The sequence below is a fragment of the Balaenoptera musculus genome, chromosome 2 (assembly GCF_009873245.2).
Source record: "Balaenoptera musculus isolate JJ_BM4_2016_0621 chromosome 2, mBalMus1.pri.v3, whole genome shotgun sequence".
Lineage (NCBI taxonomy): Eukaryota > Metazoa > Chordata > Mammalia > Artiodactyla > Balaenopteridae > Balaenoptera > Balaenoptera musculus.
The window spans coordinates 107,245,327-107,263,664 of NC_045786.1; the positions used below are offsets into that span (position 1 = coordinate 107,245,327).

General features: G+C 36.9%; 1 protein-coding gene and 1 pseudogene across 3 annotated transcripts in view; both read right to left on the reverse strand.

Annotated features, from left to right (window-relative positions):
- Positions 1 to 18,338, reverse strand: part of PRKD1 (protein kinase D1) — a 515,048-nt gene that overhangs the window by 35,798 nt on the left and 460,912 nt on the right. For all 3 annotated transcript variants that reach the window (XM_036843896.1, XM_036843895.1, XM_036843897.1), the window contains 7 exons: positions 18,100 to 18,304; positions 13,818 to 13,941; positions 12,204 to 12,281; positions 9,193 to 9,472; positions 8,074 to 8,126; positions 5,507 to 5,579; positions 3,200 to 3,306 (listed from right to left, as the gene is read on the reverse strand). In XM_036843896.1, coding sequence (XP_036699791.1) covers positions 3,200 to 3,306; positions 5,507 to 5,579; positions 8,074 to 8,126; positions 9,193 to 9,472; positions 12,204 to 12,281; positions 13,818 to 13,941; positions 18,100 to 18,304 — 920 coding nt within the window. The remainder of the gene's footprint in view (positions 1 to 3,199; positions 3,307 to 5,506; positions 5,580 to 8,073; positions 8,127 to 9,192; positions 9,473 to 12,203; positions 12,282 to 13,817; positions 13,942 to 18,099; positions 18,305 to 18,338) is intronic.
- On the reverse strand, positions 10,493 to 11,348 carry LOC118890719 (annotated as a pseudogene).

The following is an 18,338-nucleotide window of genomic DNA, read 5'->3' on the forward strand; positions in this document are numbered from 1 at the left end:
TAATTTCAAATTTACCTTTTTAAAAATCAAGATACAACTTTTAAAATAACAATATAAATAGGATCTTCTGGGAATTTTTGAACCAAGTTTAACATCTATATTAATTAACATTCTTCTGAAACATAATAATAATAATAATGAAGCATTTAGAGATTATGAAAATGGCTATTCGAAAAGATATAAATAAGGGATAACTATGCCAAAAGATTCACACTTGCCTTAGTTTTCCAACTATTCAAAAATATCTAAAGAGCTTGGTTTTCCAATGACTGAATCAGACCTTGGAAAGCCTTCACATAGGTTATGTAAAGAAGATGAAATAGAAAAAGAAAGAAGTCTACTTTTTTACACATTCTGCATTTATACAACTTTGAAGTCTTCTATAAGCTAAGGTGCTTTTTTTTTTATAAAAACAGAAACAAATCAAAATTCCACCAGAGGACTAATGGAACTGCATGAGGGGAATTTTCTCCCATCAGCCATTTCGGCCCACTTGATCCCCTCTGGAGAATCAGAAAGAGGAATGGGATGGGGCAGGACTTGTCAGACTCCAGGTATAACCATAAACCAGGAAAACAGCTTTCATAAGCTACAGACCACAGGGCAGAGAATACCAAATGCTTCTGGGTATCACTTTTATATCCAGAGGGACAGAATTCTGTTCCTCAAGATTAGTAAAAGAAAACCTTCCTCACCATTCAGCTGATTTCACTCATGGTACTTTTCCTGAACATATCACTTAGTGAGTCAGAACCCTTCCCTTATCTCTTGCCTCATTACCATTTTGTCTTTTCAGGTTCAAAGAATGAGTTCTTTCTTTTGATAAGAAATATAAAACAGGGGAATGAGGGATTTCAAAGAACAAAACACACACAATCCTTCTTAACTAACCAATTAACCATTAGTAGAAAATAGAGCCTGGACTTTTGCTACCTGGTTGGATACTATGTATCAATATGTCTTCTTATGTGACAGGATGATGTCTCTGTGCAATTTTAATTCAACAAACATTCATTCAACAAATATTTGCTAAATACCTAATGTTTGTCAGGAAAAATCTCTGGTGTTTGGAATATAGCAGTAAACAAAACAACAATATCCACCCTCCTGAAATGTATATATTCCAGTGGAGGGGCTGGGGTAGGGGATGGGGAAAGAAACCCACAGCAAATATAATAAACGAAATTCTGTAATAGGCTAGAAGATGATAAGTGTCATGGGAAAAAGAGAACACATAGGTCAGAGTAACTTTTGAGGAACAAGTTTGAAACAAATGTCAACTTTTGATAAAGTATGAACTCCTGAACCTCATATATTTCTGCCAAGCCTTAATAAGACTCCTTATACAGGTTTTGTAATTAAAAATTCTATACATAAGTATGTTGCAAACATCAGACTATAAGTAAGCCTGAGTAATACAATTTAAAGACTCGTGACAGGAAGGACTTGTGTGCTTTTGTCCCCACTGTATCCACGGAGCCTAGAACAGTGCTTAGCTCATGATATGTACTCAATAAATATGAGTTTGATGAAGGAAGTGAAATATGGTTGGGGACAATGGGGACGAGTGATAAGTGATGAGGATTCTTGAGATTTCAGGCCATAATATAAGAGCTGATCGAACTCTTCATACACTCAAGGGGCAGAATTTGACTTTCAACCTAACCAAACTCTTTTTTCACATTACAATGAAATTTTTGCCAAATGTATGTTTACTGCATCTGAGTTGTTGATTGCAGCTACTCTTTTGCAAAGGAGATGGAGTCAGTTTGTGGTGTATTTTATTTTTCTACCTTACTACAGAGTCAGCAGCTGATAATGTGTTGACAGGCTCAGGAGAGCCAATTAAAGGGCTATACACAGAAAATTAGACCTTCCTCTGCAGCTGCAATAACATGTAGAAAGATATAACCATGTTAACCGCGAAACTCCTCTTATGTCCTGAAAGGAAGGATAAATGTCTTATCCTTACGCCAACTGTGGCAAGCTGCAAAGGAGTCTGCCTTCAGGACACTATGTGAGGGACAGCAGGGTCCAAGTGTGGAAAGACGTCATTTGCAGCTCAATGTTGCCAAGTTAAGAATAAATAAAAAAAAAAGAATCTGATTAGCAAGAACTAAGCTATGAATCTATGAATTGTCAGCTTAAGATCTGTAGTTATCTTCTTCCAAGAAAGCAGAGAACACTGTGGTAGTTCTCTGTGTTACATTAGTTGTCCAAAAGCACAAGAACACCATCTTTACAAAATATGAGTCCCAGAAAAGTTTATGTCATTTTTTATGTACAGCAGCAATTATTTTCAGTTGTCTGTACACATGAGCTCCTTTAGGGCAGAAATCATATCTTTTTCAACATTTTATTGTATAAGCTCAATAAATGGCAATTACATGAAACAATAAATGAAGAAATGTAATCTGTTTTGCTTTGCTAGCAATGTTCAAATGAAAATTATTCAATAGAACTATAAATTAGAAATTTTGATCAGCTTGCATGACAAGTAGAGAATTATGGAAGTTATATAAAAATGGGCACTTATCAATGGTCTAAATTATCTAGACTAGATAGCTAGGTTGACCACATTTAGCAAACAACTGCTCCATTTCCTTTTGATCTGCAGAAAAAGTTTTAATAGTTACAGAAATTATATATATCACATAATACCTTTTATTAACAAATTCTAGCTTTAAAAAGGGACCGGCTTTAAAAATGAGAAGAGTTAAGGAACAGTCTCAATATTAAATAAAAGGCTTATAGTGAGACACAAAGAGGACATTAATAAGATCAAGATCATCTGATTCTCGGACATGTATTACTCTTTTATCTAATATGCTGATAGCTACGTACTCAATTCATATAATTATCACAGCATAAAGGAGGAATGTTTATGAAGGCAAGATCATTGATAATGTAAAACAAAATGGTCTCAGCGTGTCCACTATGAGCAAATGCTGAAACATTACCCATTTAATGAGAATTAATAATACATTAAAACCTAGAATTAAGTACATAAAAAAAAAAAAAACACTGCCTAGACTCAGGAAAGATACTACACAGGCTGCAGTTTGATGCTTGATCTGCCTTCTCAGTTATTTGAAAATGTTCCTAAATATCTATGCCACAGATATTTGGATAACTTTTCTTTGTTTTGCAGAAGATGAAGGGACATTTTATAGCCCCTACATAAAAAACAAAAAAGTACCTGAAGAATTGCAACCTCATTACGAAGTTGGCTTTCTTGTTTTGTTGGAAATCTTAACTTGTCAATGATCTTAATAGCTACATCTCTTCCTGTTTTACGATGTTTTCCTTTAAAATAAAAAATAGAAATATTAGCATAATCTTATCATATATCATCTCTATTAAAGAATACCAGAATTTATAAAAACCTTTTGGAATTATAAAAATGCTTCACTGAATAAATTAACATTTCTGATGAGCGCTGACTTATATCCATAAAGATTTCACTTCTTAGCTCCATTTTCTACATCAAATATGCACTATAAAATTAGCCACAATTTAGAACACAAAAGAATTAGGACATTAAAAGCTATTTGTATGAACAGCCTGATATTTTCTTGTAAAATATATGTTTTAGAAACAGGATATTGAGCTACTGGATATAGAAAATATTCATACCACGGGCAAAAGTACTCTCCTTAAGAAAGTATAATTTTAAAGTCCTAAGAAACGAATGTACGTTATAATGGAAGGAATAAAAGTCTTGGCTCTGTCCCTTATTAGCTTCATGATCTTGAGCAAATCACTTAAGCTTTCTGAGCTCCTCATCTTTAATGGTAGGGTTGTTGTGAGAATTAGATGTAATAAGATACAGTACACAGAGTGCCCAGATACCTATACACACTCAAAAAATATGAATTATCATCATCATCACCATTGTCATCACCTGACAGTCCCTTTACATACATCACATCCCATCTAATTCTCACAGCAAGTTTTCTAGGGAATCACAGGGTACCCTCAAGCTTTTAACTCCTACACTACTAGATTATAGAAGGTATAGAATACAGGAATGCTAATTGAATTTGAAAATGAACCTAATTACTCATTTTTTGGGTCACATACAAACTAACTTGAAATTCCATTATTTCTACATTTGGTGTAAATCTAGCGTTCCTTCCCCCTACATCCCACTTTCACTATTCCTTCCAACTCCTTGCAGAATACTTCCCTTCCCAACTGACAAAACTATTGTCTTGCTTTCATGTTCTCTACTTTCTTCACATCACTTTTTAACTCTTTGACTCGCTGCCATCTCTATTCCAATGCAGACTCTTATTGCATCTACTGTCTTCAAGGTTGCGGCTTCTTTTCTCTCTATGCTTGTCACTATGGCAACTGACCTCTCTTCTGTGACTGTTCTTATCTGCCTCATCCCATATGTGTCCAGCCGTAACATTTTAGTCTTCCTTGTGGAGGCCTCTTCCTATGCCTGCTCCTTCACTGTTGGATGTTACAAGTTATCTGGCACCTGCTGGTTTCTCTAACCTCATTTCTTATCCCTGTTTCACCTCCACACTATATGCAGTTACGCATATTTACCATGCTTTATATACCATGATTTTTTTGCATGCAATTATTACACTGCAGAAGAATTTTCTGTGTAGTACTTGGTCTCCTCTATTATATTGTTATGCCTTAACAAAAAGCACAATGCTTGCTGACTTGATAGATTTTCTATCAAAAAGAAAATTGGTGCATTTTGTAAGAATCAAAATTACTTTTAAAATACAGTAGAATTTAATTAGCTTTTAAATAAAAAGCACAATATTATACTATGATAAATAATATTGAGTGAGACATTGTGATTATTTCAGAGCACCCCAATCTCACCAGAAAAAGATAATCTGTTACTGATTATATTAAGGAAATGAAAGTTATGATGTCATTTTATAGGGCAGGTGAAACACTGATATTAAATCTTTCTTAAAGACTTGAAAAATGTCATTGAACTGGCTAGCATCAAAAACAGCAGAAGTTTTAACTAAATTCACCAAATAGCTTGACAATAAGAAAAAGGTAAAAATTCAGTATTTTACTTCAAAAATGTAAAAAATGCAAACCTTACCAAAATACATAATATTGTTAAAGATGTTAGAATTAAAGAATTTTTGAATGGACTTCTATAGCATTCTGATCAAATATGCTAAGAGGAAAAGGAATCTTTATGATTACAGCTGCCTTGTTTCTCAATATTTTGTCTAAATAAACCAATATTTAACCAGTACAGTGTATAGAGTTTGTCGATATTTAAGCAAAAGTTTGTTGATATTTAGTAGTAGAAAAATTTCTCTTTCAAAACAGAAAGGTACCAAATTTCCATTTAGTGACTACCTCAAGAGAAATTTCTAAAGAGGTAAAACACAAAGAGACATACATAAAAACGTATCTACATATAGGTCTTTTATATTTTTCTTGGAGATATTACTTTTCTAAACAAAAATGCTAAAACTTTAAATTAATAAAAATACTTTGTGAATTAACCTACCTCCATAAACAATTCCAAACTGCCCAGAGCCCAGTACCTCATCAGGAAAAATCTGATAAACTGTGCTGATGTCCTATAGGTGCAAGTCCAGAGAAAAACAACCATGAAGTGGAACAAAAGATTAGTCCTAATAAACTCTATAATTTTATTAAATATATCATTAACACTGATAAATATTTTAAACATAAACAATTACAATTTAAATGCTAGATGAAATCTACAATATAACTATGATATTAAAAACCCACTCTTCAATTTAATGTAATACTGTAATGTTGGACAACTATTCTAATCTTAAGCAGCAGAAATTTTCCAGTGTTCAATTACATAGGTTTCATTAGAGAGAAAAAAGACTTAAAACTATATGTCATTTACATACATAATGTCAGTATTCAAAAAGTGATTTGCTTATTGCAATGGTTATTTAGAAATCTCACATTAAATAATCATGGTTCCCAATCATATGTCTGTTTGAGTCCTGATTCCAATCATTTCATTCTTTATGGCTAAAATGCTGTGGCTGCCTCTTTATCAATCATCCACATCCACATGAATTTAAAGTGAAGGAAGAGGGGGCTGAATCACTGTGAGTGAGCCAGAGACACCACAAAAAGATGACAATCCACGATGAAATTCTCATCTGTGAGGTAACCAAACTCTTCCACTTTTACCACTTCTGGAGGTTAACAAGTCTCCAAATATCTACTCTTTCCTCGTTGAAATAATAATTGCTAAGTAAAGCATTCTGTTTTAGATGACTATGCTTAGTCTGTGATTTTGATGACCACACTCAGGAAAGCACAATGCAATACTTTTTCACTTTCAGTATTCCTATGACATCCTATGGAATTCTCTGCCTATCCTCCACCCTTGTACTCTTTGTCCTTTCAAAAATAAAAGTCCTGGACTTCCCTGGTGGTGCACTGGTTAAGGATCCGCCTGCCAGTGCAGGGCACACGGGTTCGAGCCCTGGTCCGGGAAGATCCCACATGCCGCGGAGCAACTAAGCCCGTGCACCACAACGACTGAGCCTGCACTTTAGAGCCCACGAGCCACAACTACTGAAGCCCGCGCGCCTAGAGCCCGTGCTCTGCGACAAGAGAAGCCACCACAATGAGAAGCCCACGCACTGCAATGAAGAGTAGTCCTCACTCGCCACAACTAGAGAAAAGCCCACATGTAGCAACGAAGACCCAACCCAGCCATAAATAAATAAATAAATAAATAAATAAATAAATAAATAAATAAATAAACAAAAGTCCTTTTACATCACATCCTACCCTCTGCATATTCCATACATTGCTATCCTTTCCCTCTGTCCTTCCCCCCAGAAAACAACTACAAGTTCTCTCTATCCTGTGATCCCTTCAGAGTATCCATGGTTCAGAGTTCAAGGTTGTCTGAAGACAAGAAAATGCATTAATACTACTCCAGTATTCTGAGTCCAAACTACTACTCCATCTTTCTCTGATAGCTCAATGGCCACCCAGAATTTTCAGCCACACAGGGTGGAAGAACCCCACAGGAATCTAGAATTTCCCAAGAGGCTTACAGGTAGATCAGTATTTCCCAAAGTCTTCTCTGGCTAAGCAAGAACAACAGGAACCTTCAGATCTTTAGAAATCTATCTCATGATTGACAGAACAAGAGTATGTCTAATTTTCATTATGAAGTTTCCCTAATTCTCTCAATCATATTTGGTTTTCAGTTTACTTTATGCCAATTTAGCAAAGGTTGCAAAGCTATGCTAGTGATGAATCGAGTTTCATGGAGTTTATTCTTTAAAAAACAGACTCAGATCGGTGTAAATCTACAAACTTTTTCCTTTTGGTGACAGGCATAGCAGTCAAAATAGAGGGAAAGATTGAGTCACAGGATGAGGTAGGAAAGGCCTTATTACTTTTGGGCTGCTTGCTACAGTGACAAAGTATAACCAAAAAAAGCAAACGTAGGACAAAGTGTAAATTATTTCATAATATGTATGATCTACAATTTTCAAAAACTGAGCTGAAAGGATGGAGTTATGTGGCACAGTTGACTAGTGTGCTAGAATGTGGATCCATAAAATCTGATTTATGCAGCTTTCTGAGGTCTCCTTGTTAAGTACAAGTGATTGTAAGAGTATATGCAGCTCCTTGTCATACGACAGCACTTCTGGGTAGCAATCAAGGAATGAGAATAAGGACATGTTTAAGCTATTCATGCAACTCAAATAATTTATTTCATTTTATCTGGTATTACATAGTATCAACCATTTAAAATTCCAGTACCAAGATGCGCAAACATGTGACAAGTCAGGCACTGCATTATAATTGTTTATCTGAGATGAAAAATAGGTATTTAACTCTCCACACTACAGAACAGATGATAGAAAATCACTGAGAATTGATACAACGTAATGTTTCTAAAATTTTATAGAAGAAAAACATCCAAAAGGACCCTATTTTATTTTCTAGAAAACACTAAAAAATTAAAATTTCAGATCAATAAAAATGTATTTTATGATGCTCTTATTTTCAAATCAAGGATCACAGGACCAAGTTTTATATTAGTAGGTACACACTCACCACATTTTCCTGAATCTGGCAATTTGATACCGAAATACTCACAGAAATATCTCCTGGAAATACATGTTAAAAAAAATACAAAATAAGTAAGAGAGATAATAGCAAAACAAGTAAATACATGCTTATTAATCAAGCTGCAGGGCTGTTTTAAAACCATAATAATTAGACTTTTCTAGAAAAATGTCTATTAGAATGTTTCTTTCCTTTTTACAGTTACAGATTTACTCTGTACTTGGCTTTGAAAAATAATAATATTTTGTCAGTTTAGAGTTAGGAGTCGTAAAGACTAGGGTTCAAATACTGGTGTGCCATTTCGTAACTCTGGTACAAGCTGAGACAACTTAATGTCTCTAGGGCCTGATTCCCTCACCTGTAAAACAGGCTAATCATTAACATCCACCTATTGGGGTTATTTTAGGCATTAAAATAGAGACCTTACATAAAATGCTTAGCATCCAACTAGGCATATATATTCTATTAATATGTACAGTGGTTGTAGAGATCAATTAAAAAGTTGTGATAGATCATCAGATAACACACTGTGATGTGAAAACAGAGGGCTTTTTGCCATAGGCTTCATTATTAATAGCCATTATAAGATTTTAAGTTGCATTTTAAATAGATACTCCTCTAAAATATCTTTTACAAATTCATCCTCAATACTTGATCCTGTTTGCATTTTGGTAAAATTTATCTCATTCTACAATGAACAGAGATTTCTTCCTGGGATAAAATGATCAAGAGTTTCCAGGTACTTTGCACACTAAGCATCCTGCCCGGAATAGCATATTAGGTGGTTCTGAGGACACATGTTAACTCACATTTGCAAATGGCATGACTGGCATTCCAGGTCAATCTCAAGCTGACTAGATTACTTCTTCTTTTATGACCAACAGTTCTAGGTTTCTGCTATTGCCTAATATATTGGGTTGACATGCATTTGTTCAAAATTTTAACATAAAATGAAAAATAAAATAGGATCATTTAATGAATGAAATATCTTAGTATGTGTAGCAGCAGCTTTTATTTGGAGACCCTATGTTTGCCAATAAAACAAATCATCCGCAAAGAATCTCTCTTCACCTGTTCTAAAGATAGTCAGAAAACTAGCAGACTCACTGTGCACGTTGGTTCCTGAACCCACGGAGGAACCCTTGGGAATAACGGGCATGAGGGCATGCCGGATCGCCATCTCCCACATCCTGGCCACGTCTGCACCAATGCCGCTGGTGAGGACACTGCTACTTGGTGGTGGGCTGGAGGGATTGACCACATTTTCCCCCACATAATACACGACATTTGCTGTAGTGATCTCGAAACAGTGAGGACTGGCCCCGCTAGGGATTAAAGCTGATGGTTTTGCTGGTTCCAGAGATAAAATTTCTGATAAAGGAATTTCCTGTGGAAGAAAGAGTGTGTTAAATGCAGTTTATCAAAACTATGTAAACTTTCAAGTAAAATTCATGCCAGGGACATGTGAGAAATGGCATTACAATCAAATGGTTTCATAAGACACAGAATATTACTAAGAAAAATACAAAAATACCTTTAGTAGGGGAAAACATATCATCTCCTTTCTACAGAAAAATTCAAGTGACTTTTTTACTATGTTCATGTGGTAAGAATAAGTATGAATAAGAATAATAATTTTGAACCTGCATCAAAACCTAAGACTTAGAATGTAAATGATAATTTTTATAATGGTGAGGTAAAATCACGACCCTTTTGAAATGCATTTGGGTACGCGCAGCTGTTTTTAAATTTCAACTATTCTTTAAGGCACTGAAAATGAATCATACAATTTGATTTGATAGATGTTAATATAATAATAAAGCCACATGAATAGTTTTAATGAGAAAAACCACAGAGAGTGGTTTTAAAAGTAGTTGCTTTTTGTTTGTTTGTTTGGTTTTGTTCTGTTTTTAACTTACATCTGCTTAGTTTTTTATTGAGTTAAGTATAAAAGCCCAGTTAATCAACTCATTAAATTGACGGTCAAGGCAGGACACTTGAACTACATTAACAGGATTTAAAAAGTGGTTGGTCTTTTAGTAGCTCTCACATAATCCCACACGCGCGCACACACATACACAAATTGGTAGAGTACTCTGGATATAGGATTTCCCCTCATAATCTTATATAATGTGCTGTCCACAATCTGCAGTATTTTGAAAACTATATAAATTGGGCATGACCAAATTAGAGATGTCTGATAAACTCTTATAAAGTATTTGGGAACTTCAGCTCTAGTCCCAAAAAGGTCAATTTTAAACTATAAAAGAGGAAAATTCATATAAAATCACAACAGACTTAATAGACATCTTTGAAAAAAAAATCAAATTGCAACTCAGTTTTCTACTTTTTCAAATATGACCGAGAAAAAAAGAAGTACAAGTAGTACTGTCTGCATTTTTTAAAAAAACTATTAACCGAGTGGACTTGGGGAAGAAAAAAAAACTATACAGTATTATTGCACTCTACGAATGTGCAGAATTCCAAAATGTGCCAGCACTGAAAAACTGCCTTGCATTGAGGTTTTCCAAGAGGTACAACGAGCCTGCCAAGAAAGCATCTGGTCTGTACTAACAGCTTGCTGTCTTCAGTACAGGCCTTCATAATGTCAGTCACGCTGCTCTTGCACAAATCCCTTAATGTAAAAGAGTATTCAGTGCTGATAGGTGGGGCTATGATCGATGGTGTCGGATTGAATCCATATGCACATTGAGCTTCATTTCATTGTCAAGAATTTGAACAAGCTGTTGCATGGATGGAAGGTGACAAGATTCCAGCTTAGACCACACAGGTACATCATTCAAAGTTATCTCAAATGCACCTGTTAACATACACTGGTTCTCAATCATGTTGCTCAAGAAGAAGACCATCATGCATGCATAGACCTTATTTTCTTGGCCTCACTGCCAGATGCTAGGAGCTTGCATGCCAAACAAAGCAAAAGGATCCTTGCCAACAATTATTAAGCCTAATTAATAGGCTAGCTTGAAGACAGACAGGAAAGATGCTATGTGTACATATATTGGATGAGGGAGGTAATTCTCTCCTTCAATGAGGATGCCTGGGTACCACTGGCTAACAACCCACGTGTACTCCTCAAACACCCGCCTATAACCTCAGGAAACACAAATCTTGAACTTGAGCAGCGGCCCCGTGGCATACTGCATCTTTAATCTCTTGCCAGGCATGGCGCCCAGGTTGGCCGAGGCATCGCTCCGGACCACCGCCGACGCCGCCACCAGGAGAAGTAGCAGAAGCCGCATCTTAAAACAAGCCAGCCATTTCGGCCGCCCTCAGACTCTAAAAGTAGCTGCTTTTAAGACAATATAGATACTAAAAAAATTAATCACCACATTGTCTTCCAGGAGGTATAGAGTGACTAAGAAATAATGACTTTTAAAACAAATTTTTAATTGAAAAGTTAACGAGGTCTCCTTTTTCTGTTAGATCTGTGTAAAGGGGCCGTTGAGAATGATACCAACTATGCCTGAGGCTGCATTAATCTTGAAGGAGCAAGTATATACTGTCTTCAGTATGAATTTCTTTTGGAACCATGTTTTACTGGGTGATAACGTTATGTGACACCTGTATTATTTCAGGTAGAGAGACAGAATGAAAATAGCTGACAAATTTTTTTTTAGAGGAAAGTGTTCCTTGTGAATATTGACAATACATGGAGAAATCATATAATGTTTCTTAACCCCCAGTGACGTACTGCAAGGCTACAGATGCAAAACAAAACAAAGAAAGTTGGATAGAACAGATTTCAGGAATTTACTTCTCGCTAATCTTCTGTGACCTTGAATTTTCTAGTTAAATCACACATCTCTGCTAAAATAGTCAGTTAAGCTTCTTCTCTCCCCCTCCCCCTCCCACCCCACCATCACATGGGGCCAGAAGCATTCCACAGGGATATATGAAATTCACAGACGACTAACATGGGGTCACAACCTGATTCCCCCTAAATGTGTAAACTACAGAGAAGAAAAAATATCCCTTGGAGCAAGCTCCAAAAGAGTCATGTCTGTTGGATGTACTTTGTATTTCTGATACTCTACATTCCCAAGAGAAAGAAAGAGGGGGTGTGAAACTTCAGTCAAGGAAAGAGGCACCCTTACCTTGTAGTACCTGCTTCCCGTGTCATTTTGAAAGAGGGTAATACATTTGCTATCCAATCTCCAATAGTGCCGTTTCCGCTGAAACAGAAATTGGATTTAGTATCTTTTAAAAACTTAAAAAATATCCAAGATAGATAAAAATCAAAACATTTTCCCACTAGGGACATAAGATTCAATGGTGGAAAGTGCATGGGCTTTGGACCAGGAAGACTAACACTCAATTTCAAGACTCTAGAAGGTGACTACTCAGCAAATGTGTGGTGAGTTTCTGTGTCTACATCCGAGAGTTATGGATAATAAAGGAGATGATGTATTAGCACCCAAGCAGTGCCTGGCACTTACTGCATGTATATTAAATAGAAAACTCCATTTTAAAATTTGTTTGATGGCTTGAAGAGCTAAAGGTGGATTTGTAGCTGTAATAAAATAAAAAGGCTTAACAGGAGATATAATATTTATATATTCTTATTATTTTAGAACATAAGGCATGCCATGCTGATCCAGCCAGGTATTCTGGCTTCCATTAGAGATGGAAGGGCTCTGACTGTTACAGCAGAACTAAAGAATGTTCTGTAGAATGGCAAGGTTCACTCCATGGCATCAACTTAACAGCATCAGGAGAGTGCATCAATAACTCGACCCTCTCTTAAGCTCACTGCAGATCTAAACTTCTATGATTTGGTGATCAGGTCCTTGTGTGTCTGTATGTGTGTATGTGTTTCTTCTTTTTAGACCAAAACGCCCTAATACTATTCTTGGTCTCTTCCACAACCTATCTTAGACCAGTCAAATACACTAAATATGCTTCACATATTTTATCATGTCTAGGAAGGACGGGATGGTATTCAGTTGAGTCCTACAGTAAGTCATGTAAACCTCTCTCCAGAAGAGAAGGTTGAGATTATAGCTAGAGCGATTAGTTTATAGACGTCCATTTATCTAAAGAAATGATAGGAATCCTATAGCTAGGGGGTGATGAGGAAAACACTACCAATAGCTGAGAAAGAAGCTTAGCACTAAATGTCAATTAGCTTAACTGAAACATACACCAAATTTTTTTCTCTCTAACACACATGCACAAACTCATTCATCAACTATTAGGAAAATAAGAAGTACTGAACTACTCAGACTATATGAAAAAATTAAAATGTGTTGTCTTTTATCTAATAAAATATAGGATTCCTGTATTTCTGAATAGGTCAGTTTTTAAGTGAACACCTAAGGATTTAAGAAGTATATAATAGTTACCATTGTTTCTTCTCTCCCTAAAATGCAGTGCTTTAAAAAAAAAACCTGAATCACAGAGGAGTGTTCTGAAAGCAAGCCTGTAAAATGGCAGGCAAGACATTCAAGTTGTTGGGAAATCATCTCAAGTAATGGAGGGAAATGAGTTTGTTTCCCTGAGATTGCTGTCTACACTTTTTTCTAACTCAGTTGTTTGCTCAACTACTTGGGACACTCAGAGACTGTGAACGTACTGCCCTAGTCCGGTGCCCTGCCTGCACTGAGGTTTGCTCCTGGTAACCCAGACATCCCACAGTCTTGACAGGGCATCAGCAGTTCCTCTAATTAAAGCTCGCAAGACAAGAGAAAATTTCTTGCTGTGGATCTTACCAGCGTGTCCTTGCTGGTGTAGTGGACCATCCATCCTTCTTTCATCACCGTGCTGCTTTTCCTCTTCGTGTGTTTGACAGACTGCACTACTCTCATGAGTGGGATATTGTTGCTTGTTGATGGACTTGAAAAGTCAAAATATTTTAGGAAAGAAATGTTTTCAGATACAGATCTTCTTTTCCTGCATAAAACCTTATTTCAGCTATTTCAAAGTGAAAGTCAAAAAAAATTTTCATATCCCATTTTTGGTGAATGGTACTGCCAGAGTAGCATAGTTCAGAATCTGGATTACTCTGAAGAGTGAGAGGCGCTTTATAGGTACACCTTAACAATCTCGAGGGAGGATAATAAGCACCTCAGTTTTCAGGTTGAACTGCATGGGGCTCGGTTTTGGGGTGAACATTGGGTAGATTACAGACTTAGTGTACCGAGGCCACAGTATTCAGAATCACACATGAACGCTTATTTGCTTGCTACATATTACAGCCATAATATTAATCATTTAGAGATAATATCAGTTACTGTGAATTTCAGTCTCTCTCTGGACAATTTCACAAAAATTAGAACCTGCTGTTGAAACTGTCTTTTAAACAACTATTGCTCATGGAATTATGCCCGTCCTTCGTCTCTTTCTTTCTCTGTCTTTTCTGTCTCTGTCTTCCTCTCTCCTTCACTGCCTCCAACCACAGGCCCACCTGCCCACACCAATCTTTTGATACTAAAGAAATGTACACCTTTGAAAGACAGTGGGGTCATAAGACTAATATTTTCCAGTATTTTAAAAATATTTCTCATGTTATTGAATGGAATAAAATCCAATTATTTTATTGCTCTCCTCTCATGAACAATTTCAGTCAGTCAATGAATATGGCATTTGTAAAATGGACACAAAAGTTTGAATACACTTTATAACATAAATCAGAGGTTTGGAAACTATTTTTGTAAAGAGCCAGGTAATACATATTTCAGGCTTTGCAGAATACTTTGTCATTGTGGTGCAAAAGCAGCCATAGCCATAGCTATGAACGGGCCTGGCTATGTTCCAATAAAACTTTATTACAAAACAGGCAGCAGCCTGATTCGGCCATAGTGTGCTGACCGCTAATGTAAAAAATGGGGATGATCTACAGATCAAAAAGTACAGATAATTAGATGACAAATATGAAACTCCACACACTTCTGAAATAACATCAAGAACAGTAAGGTCCAGACGTATGTGATATTTGTAATAGGGGCCAGCTATAAAAATAGATGTTGTCCGCTGAGGTTGATCCCTGATCTCTGTATGTGCACACAATGAGCTTTTTTTTTTTTTTTAACGTCTTTATTGAAGTATAATTGCTTTACAATGGTGTGTTAGTTTCTGCTTTATAACAAAGTGAATCAGCTATACATATACATATATCCCCTTATCTCGTCCCTCTTGCGTCTCCCTCCCACCCTCCCTATCCCACCCCTCTAGGTGGTCACAAAGCACCGAGCTGATCTCCCTGTGCTTTGTGGCTGCTTCCCACTAGCTATCTATTTTACATTTGGTAGTATATGTAAGTCCATGCCACTCTCTCGCTTCTTCCCAGCTTACCCTTACACAATGAGCTTTGAATAAATATTAACTTAGTAGTAAATTTGTCATTTGCACATACGTGTAACCCTCACATGCAAAAGAAAATGGGTCAAAGGATGAGGTAATACCAGGAAAGGATGCAAACTACATTTCTCCAAGGGAATCCCGACCTCCTAATTCCAAAGTTAGGAGTCTCCTCCACAGTACACAGCTCATTTATAAACAAATTATAGACATACCTCGGAGATATTGCAGGTTTGGTTCCAGACCACAGAGGTAAAGCAAATATGGCAATAAAGCGAGTCACATGAATTTTTTGGCTTCCCAGTGTATATATGTTATGTTTATACTATACTGTGGTCTATTAAGTGTGCAATAGCATTACGCTTAAAAAAACCAATGTATGTACCTTAGTTAAAAATTAGTTTATTGCTTTAAAAAATGCTAACCATCACCTCAGCCTTCAGGGGAGATATAATTTTTTTGCTGGTGGGGAGTCTTGCCTTGCTGTTGACGGCTGTGGACTGATGCGGATGGTGTTTGCTGAAAGCTGGTATGACTGTGGCAATTTCTTAAGATAGGACAACAATAAAGTCTGCAGCATCGATTGACTCTTCCTTTCACGAATGATCTCCCTGTAGCACGCAATGCTGTTTTATAGCATTTTACCCACAGAACTTCTTTCAAAATTGGAGTCAATCCTCTCAAACTCTGCTACTGCTTTATCAACTAAATGTATGTAATATCCTAAATCCTTTGTTATCATTTCAACAAACTTCACAGAATCTTCACTAGGAGTAGATTCCATCTCAGGAAACCACTTCCTCTGCTCAACCCTTAAAGTTTCATCATGACACTGCAGTCACATCTTCAGGCTCCACTTCTAATTTTAGTTCTCACGCTATTTCCACCACATCAGCAGTTACTTTCTCCACTGCAGTCTTGAACCACCCAAAGTCATCCGTGAGGTTTGGAAACAACTTCTTCCAAACTCCTGCTAATGTTGATTATTTTGACCTCTTCCCATGAATCATGAATGTTCTTAATGGCATCTAGAATGGTGAATCCTTTCCATTAGGTTTTCAGTTGACTTTGCCCAGATCCATCAGAAGAACAGCCATCTATCTATGGCAGTGATAACCTTCCAAAATGTATCTCTTAAATAATAAGACGTGAAAGTTGAAATTGCTCCTTGATCCGTGGGCTGCAAAATGGATGTCGTGTTAGCAGGCATGAAAACAACATGAATCTCATTGTCCATCTCTGTCAGAACTCTTGGGTGACCAGGTGCATTGTCAGTGAGCAGTAGCATTTTGAAAGGAATATTTTCTTTCTGAGCAATAAGTCTCAACAGTGGACTTAAAATATTCAGTAAACTATGTTGTAAACAGATATGCTGTCATCCGGGCTTTGTTGTTCCATCTACAGAGCATAAGTAGAGTGGATTTGGCGTAATTCTTAAGGGCCCTAAGATTTTCAGAATGGTAAATGAGCATTGGTTTCAACTTAAAAGTTACCAGCTGTAGAGTCAACCTGTCCTTTGAAGCTCTGAAGCCAGGCATCGTCTTCTCTCTAGCTGTGGAAGTCCTAGATGGCACTGTCTTCCAATATAAGGCTGTTTCATCTACATTGCAAATGTGATGTTTAGTGTAGCCATCCTCATTTATTATCTTAGCTAGATCTTTTGGTAACCTGCTGAAGCTTCTATATCTATAATGCTTCCCCCCCCACCCTTGTACTTTTATGCTATGGAGATGGCTTATTTCCTTAAACACCTTGTGAATCAATCTCTACTAGCTTCAAACTTTTCTCCTGCAGCTTCCTCACCTTTCTCAGCTTTCACAGAATTGAAAAGAGTTAGGATTTTGGTCTGGATTAGGCTTTGCCTTAAGGGAATGTTGTGGCTGGTTTGACCTTCTATCAAGACCACTGAAACTTTTTCCTTCAGCAATAATGTTGTTTTGCTTTCTTGTTATTCATGTGTTTACTGAAGTAGCACTTTTAATTCTGTGAAGAACTTTTACTTTGCATTGACAACTTGGCTGACTGTTTAGCTCAAGAGGCCTAGCTTTTGGCCCATCTCAGCTTTCGACATGCTTTCCTCACTAATCTTAGCTATTGCCAACTTTTTATTTAAAGTGAGAAACGTGTGATTCTTCCTTTCACTTGAACACTGAGAGGCCATTGCAGGGTTATTAACTGGCCTAATTTCAATATTGTTGTGTCTCAGGGAATAGAGAGGCCCGAGGAAGTGGAGAGAGGCTGGAGAACGGCTGGTTGGTGGGGCAGTCAGAACACACACACCATTTATCGATTAAGTATACTGTATTATACTGGCATGGTTTGTGGTGTCCCAAAACAATTACAATAGTAACCTCAAAGACTGCTAAACACAGATTACCCTAACTAATATAATAATAAGGAAAAAGTTTGAAATCTTGTAGGAATTACCAAAACGTGGCACAGAGACACAAAGTGAGCAAACGCTGTGGAAAAAATGGCACTGATAGACGTGCACTACCCTAGGTTGCCACAAACCTTCAACTTGTAAAAAAAAACGGAATACCTGTGAAGTGCATTAAAGCAATAAAACGAGGTATGCCTGTGAATGCACACTTTAAGTTTCTTCTATAACAGATTAAAATATCAAAGAGCTTTAAAAAGTACATACCACTTGGGGCTCCCCTGTTTGACCAAGGCTGGGGTTGCAGCCCTCACCTGATGGTTCTGTTGGAGTCCTCGTGGTCTGGGTCTGGATCCTGCATCTCCCCACTGTCGTTCTGGCACTCCGCCATGACCATCTCAGCATCTTGGACCATTGCCTCTTCCATGTCATCCATGAGCCCACTGTTTCTTTCACTGTCATTGTCATCGCTCCCTTCTTCCATGACTACATCAGACTCTGCCCCAGGGCTAAGCAAATCTAAAAAATTGTTTGGCGCCCATGAAGATAAGCC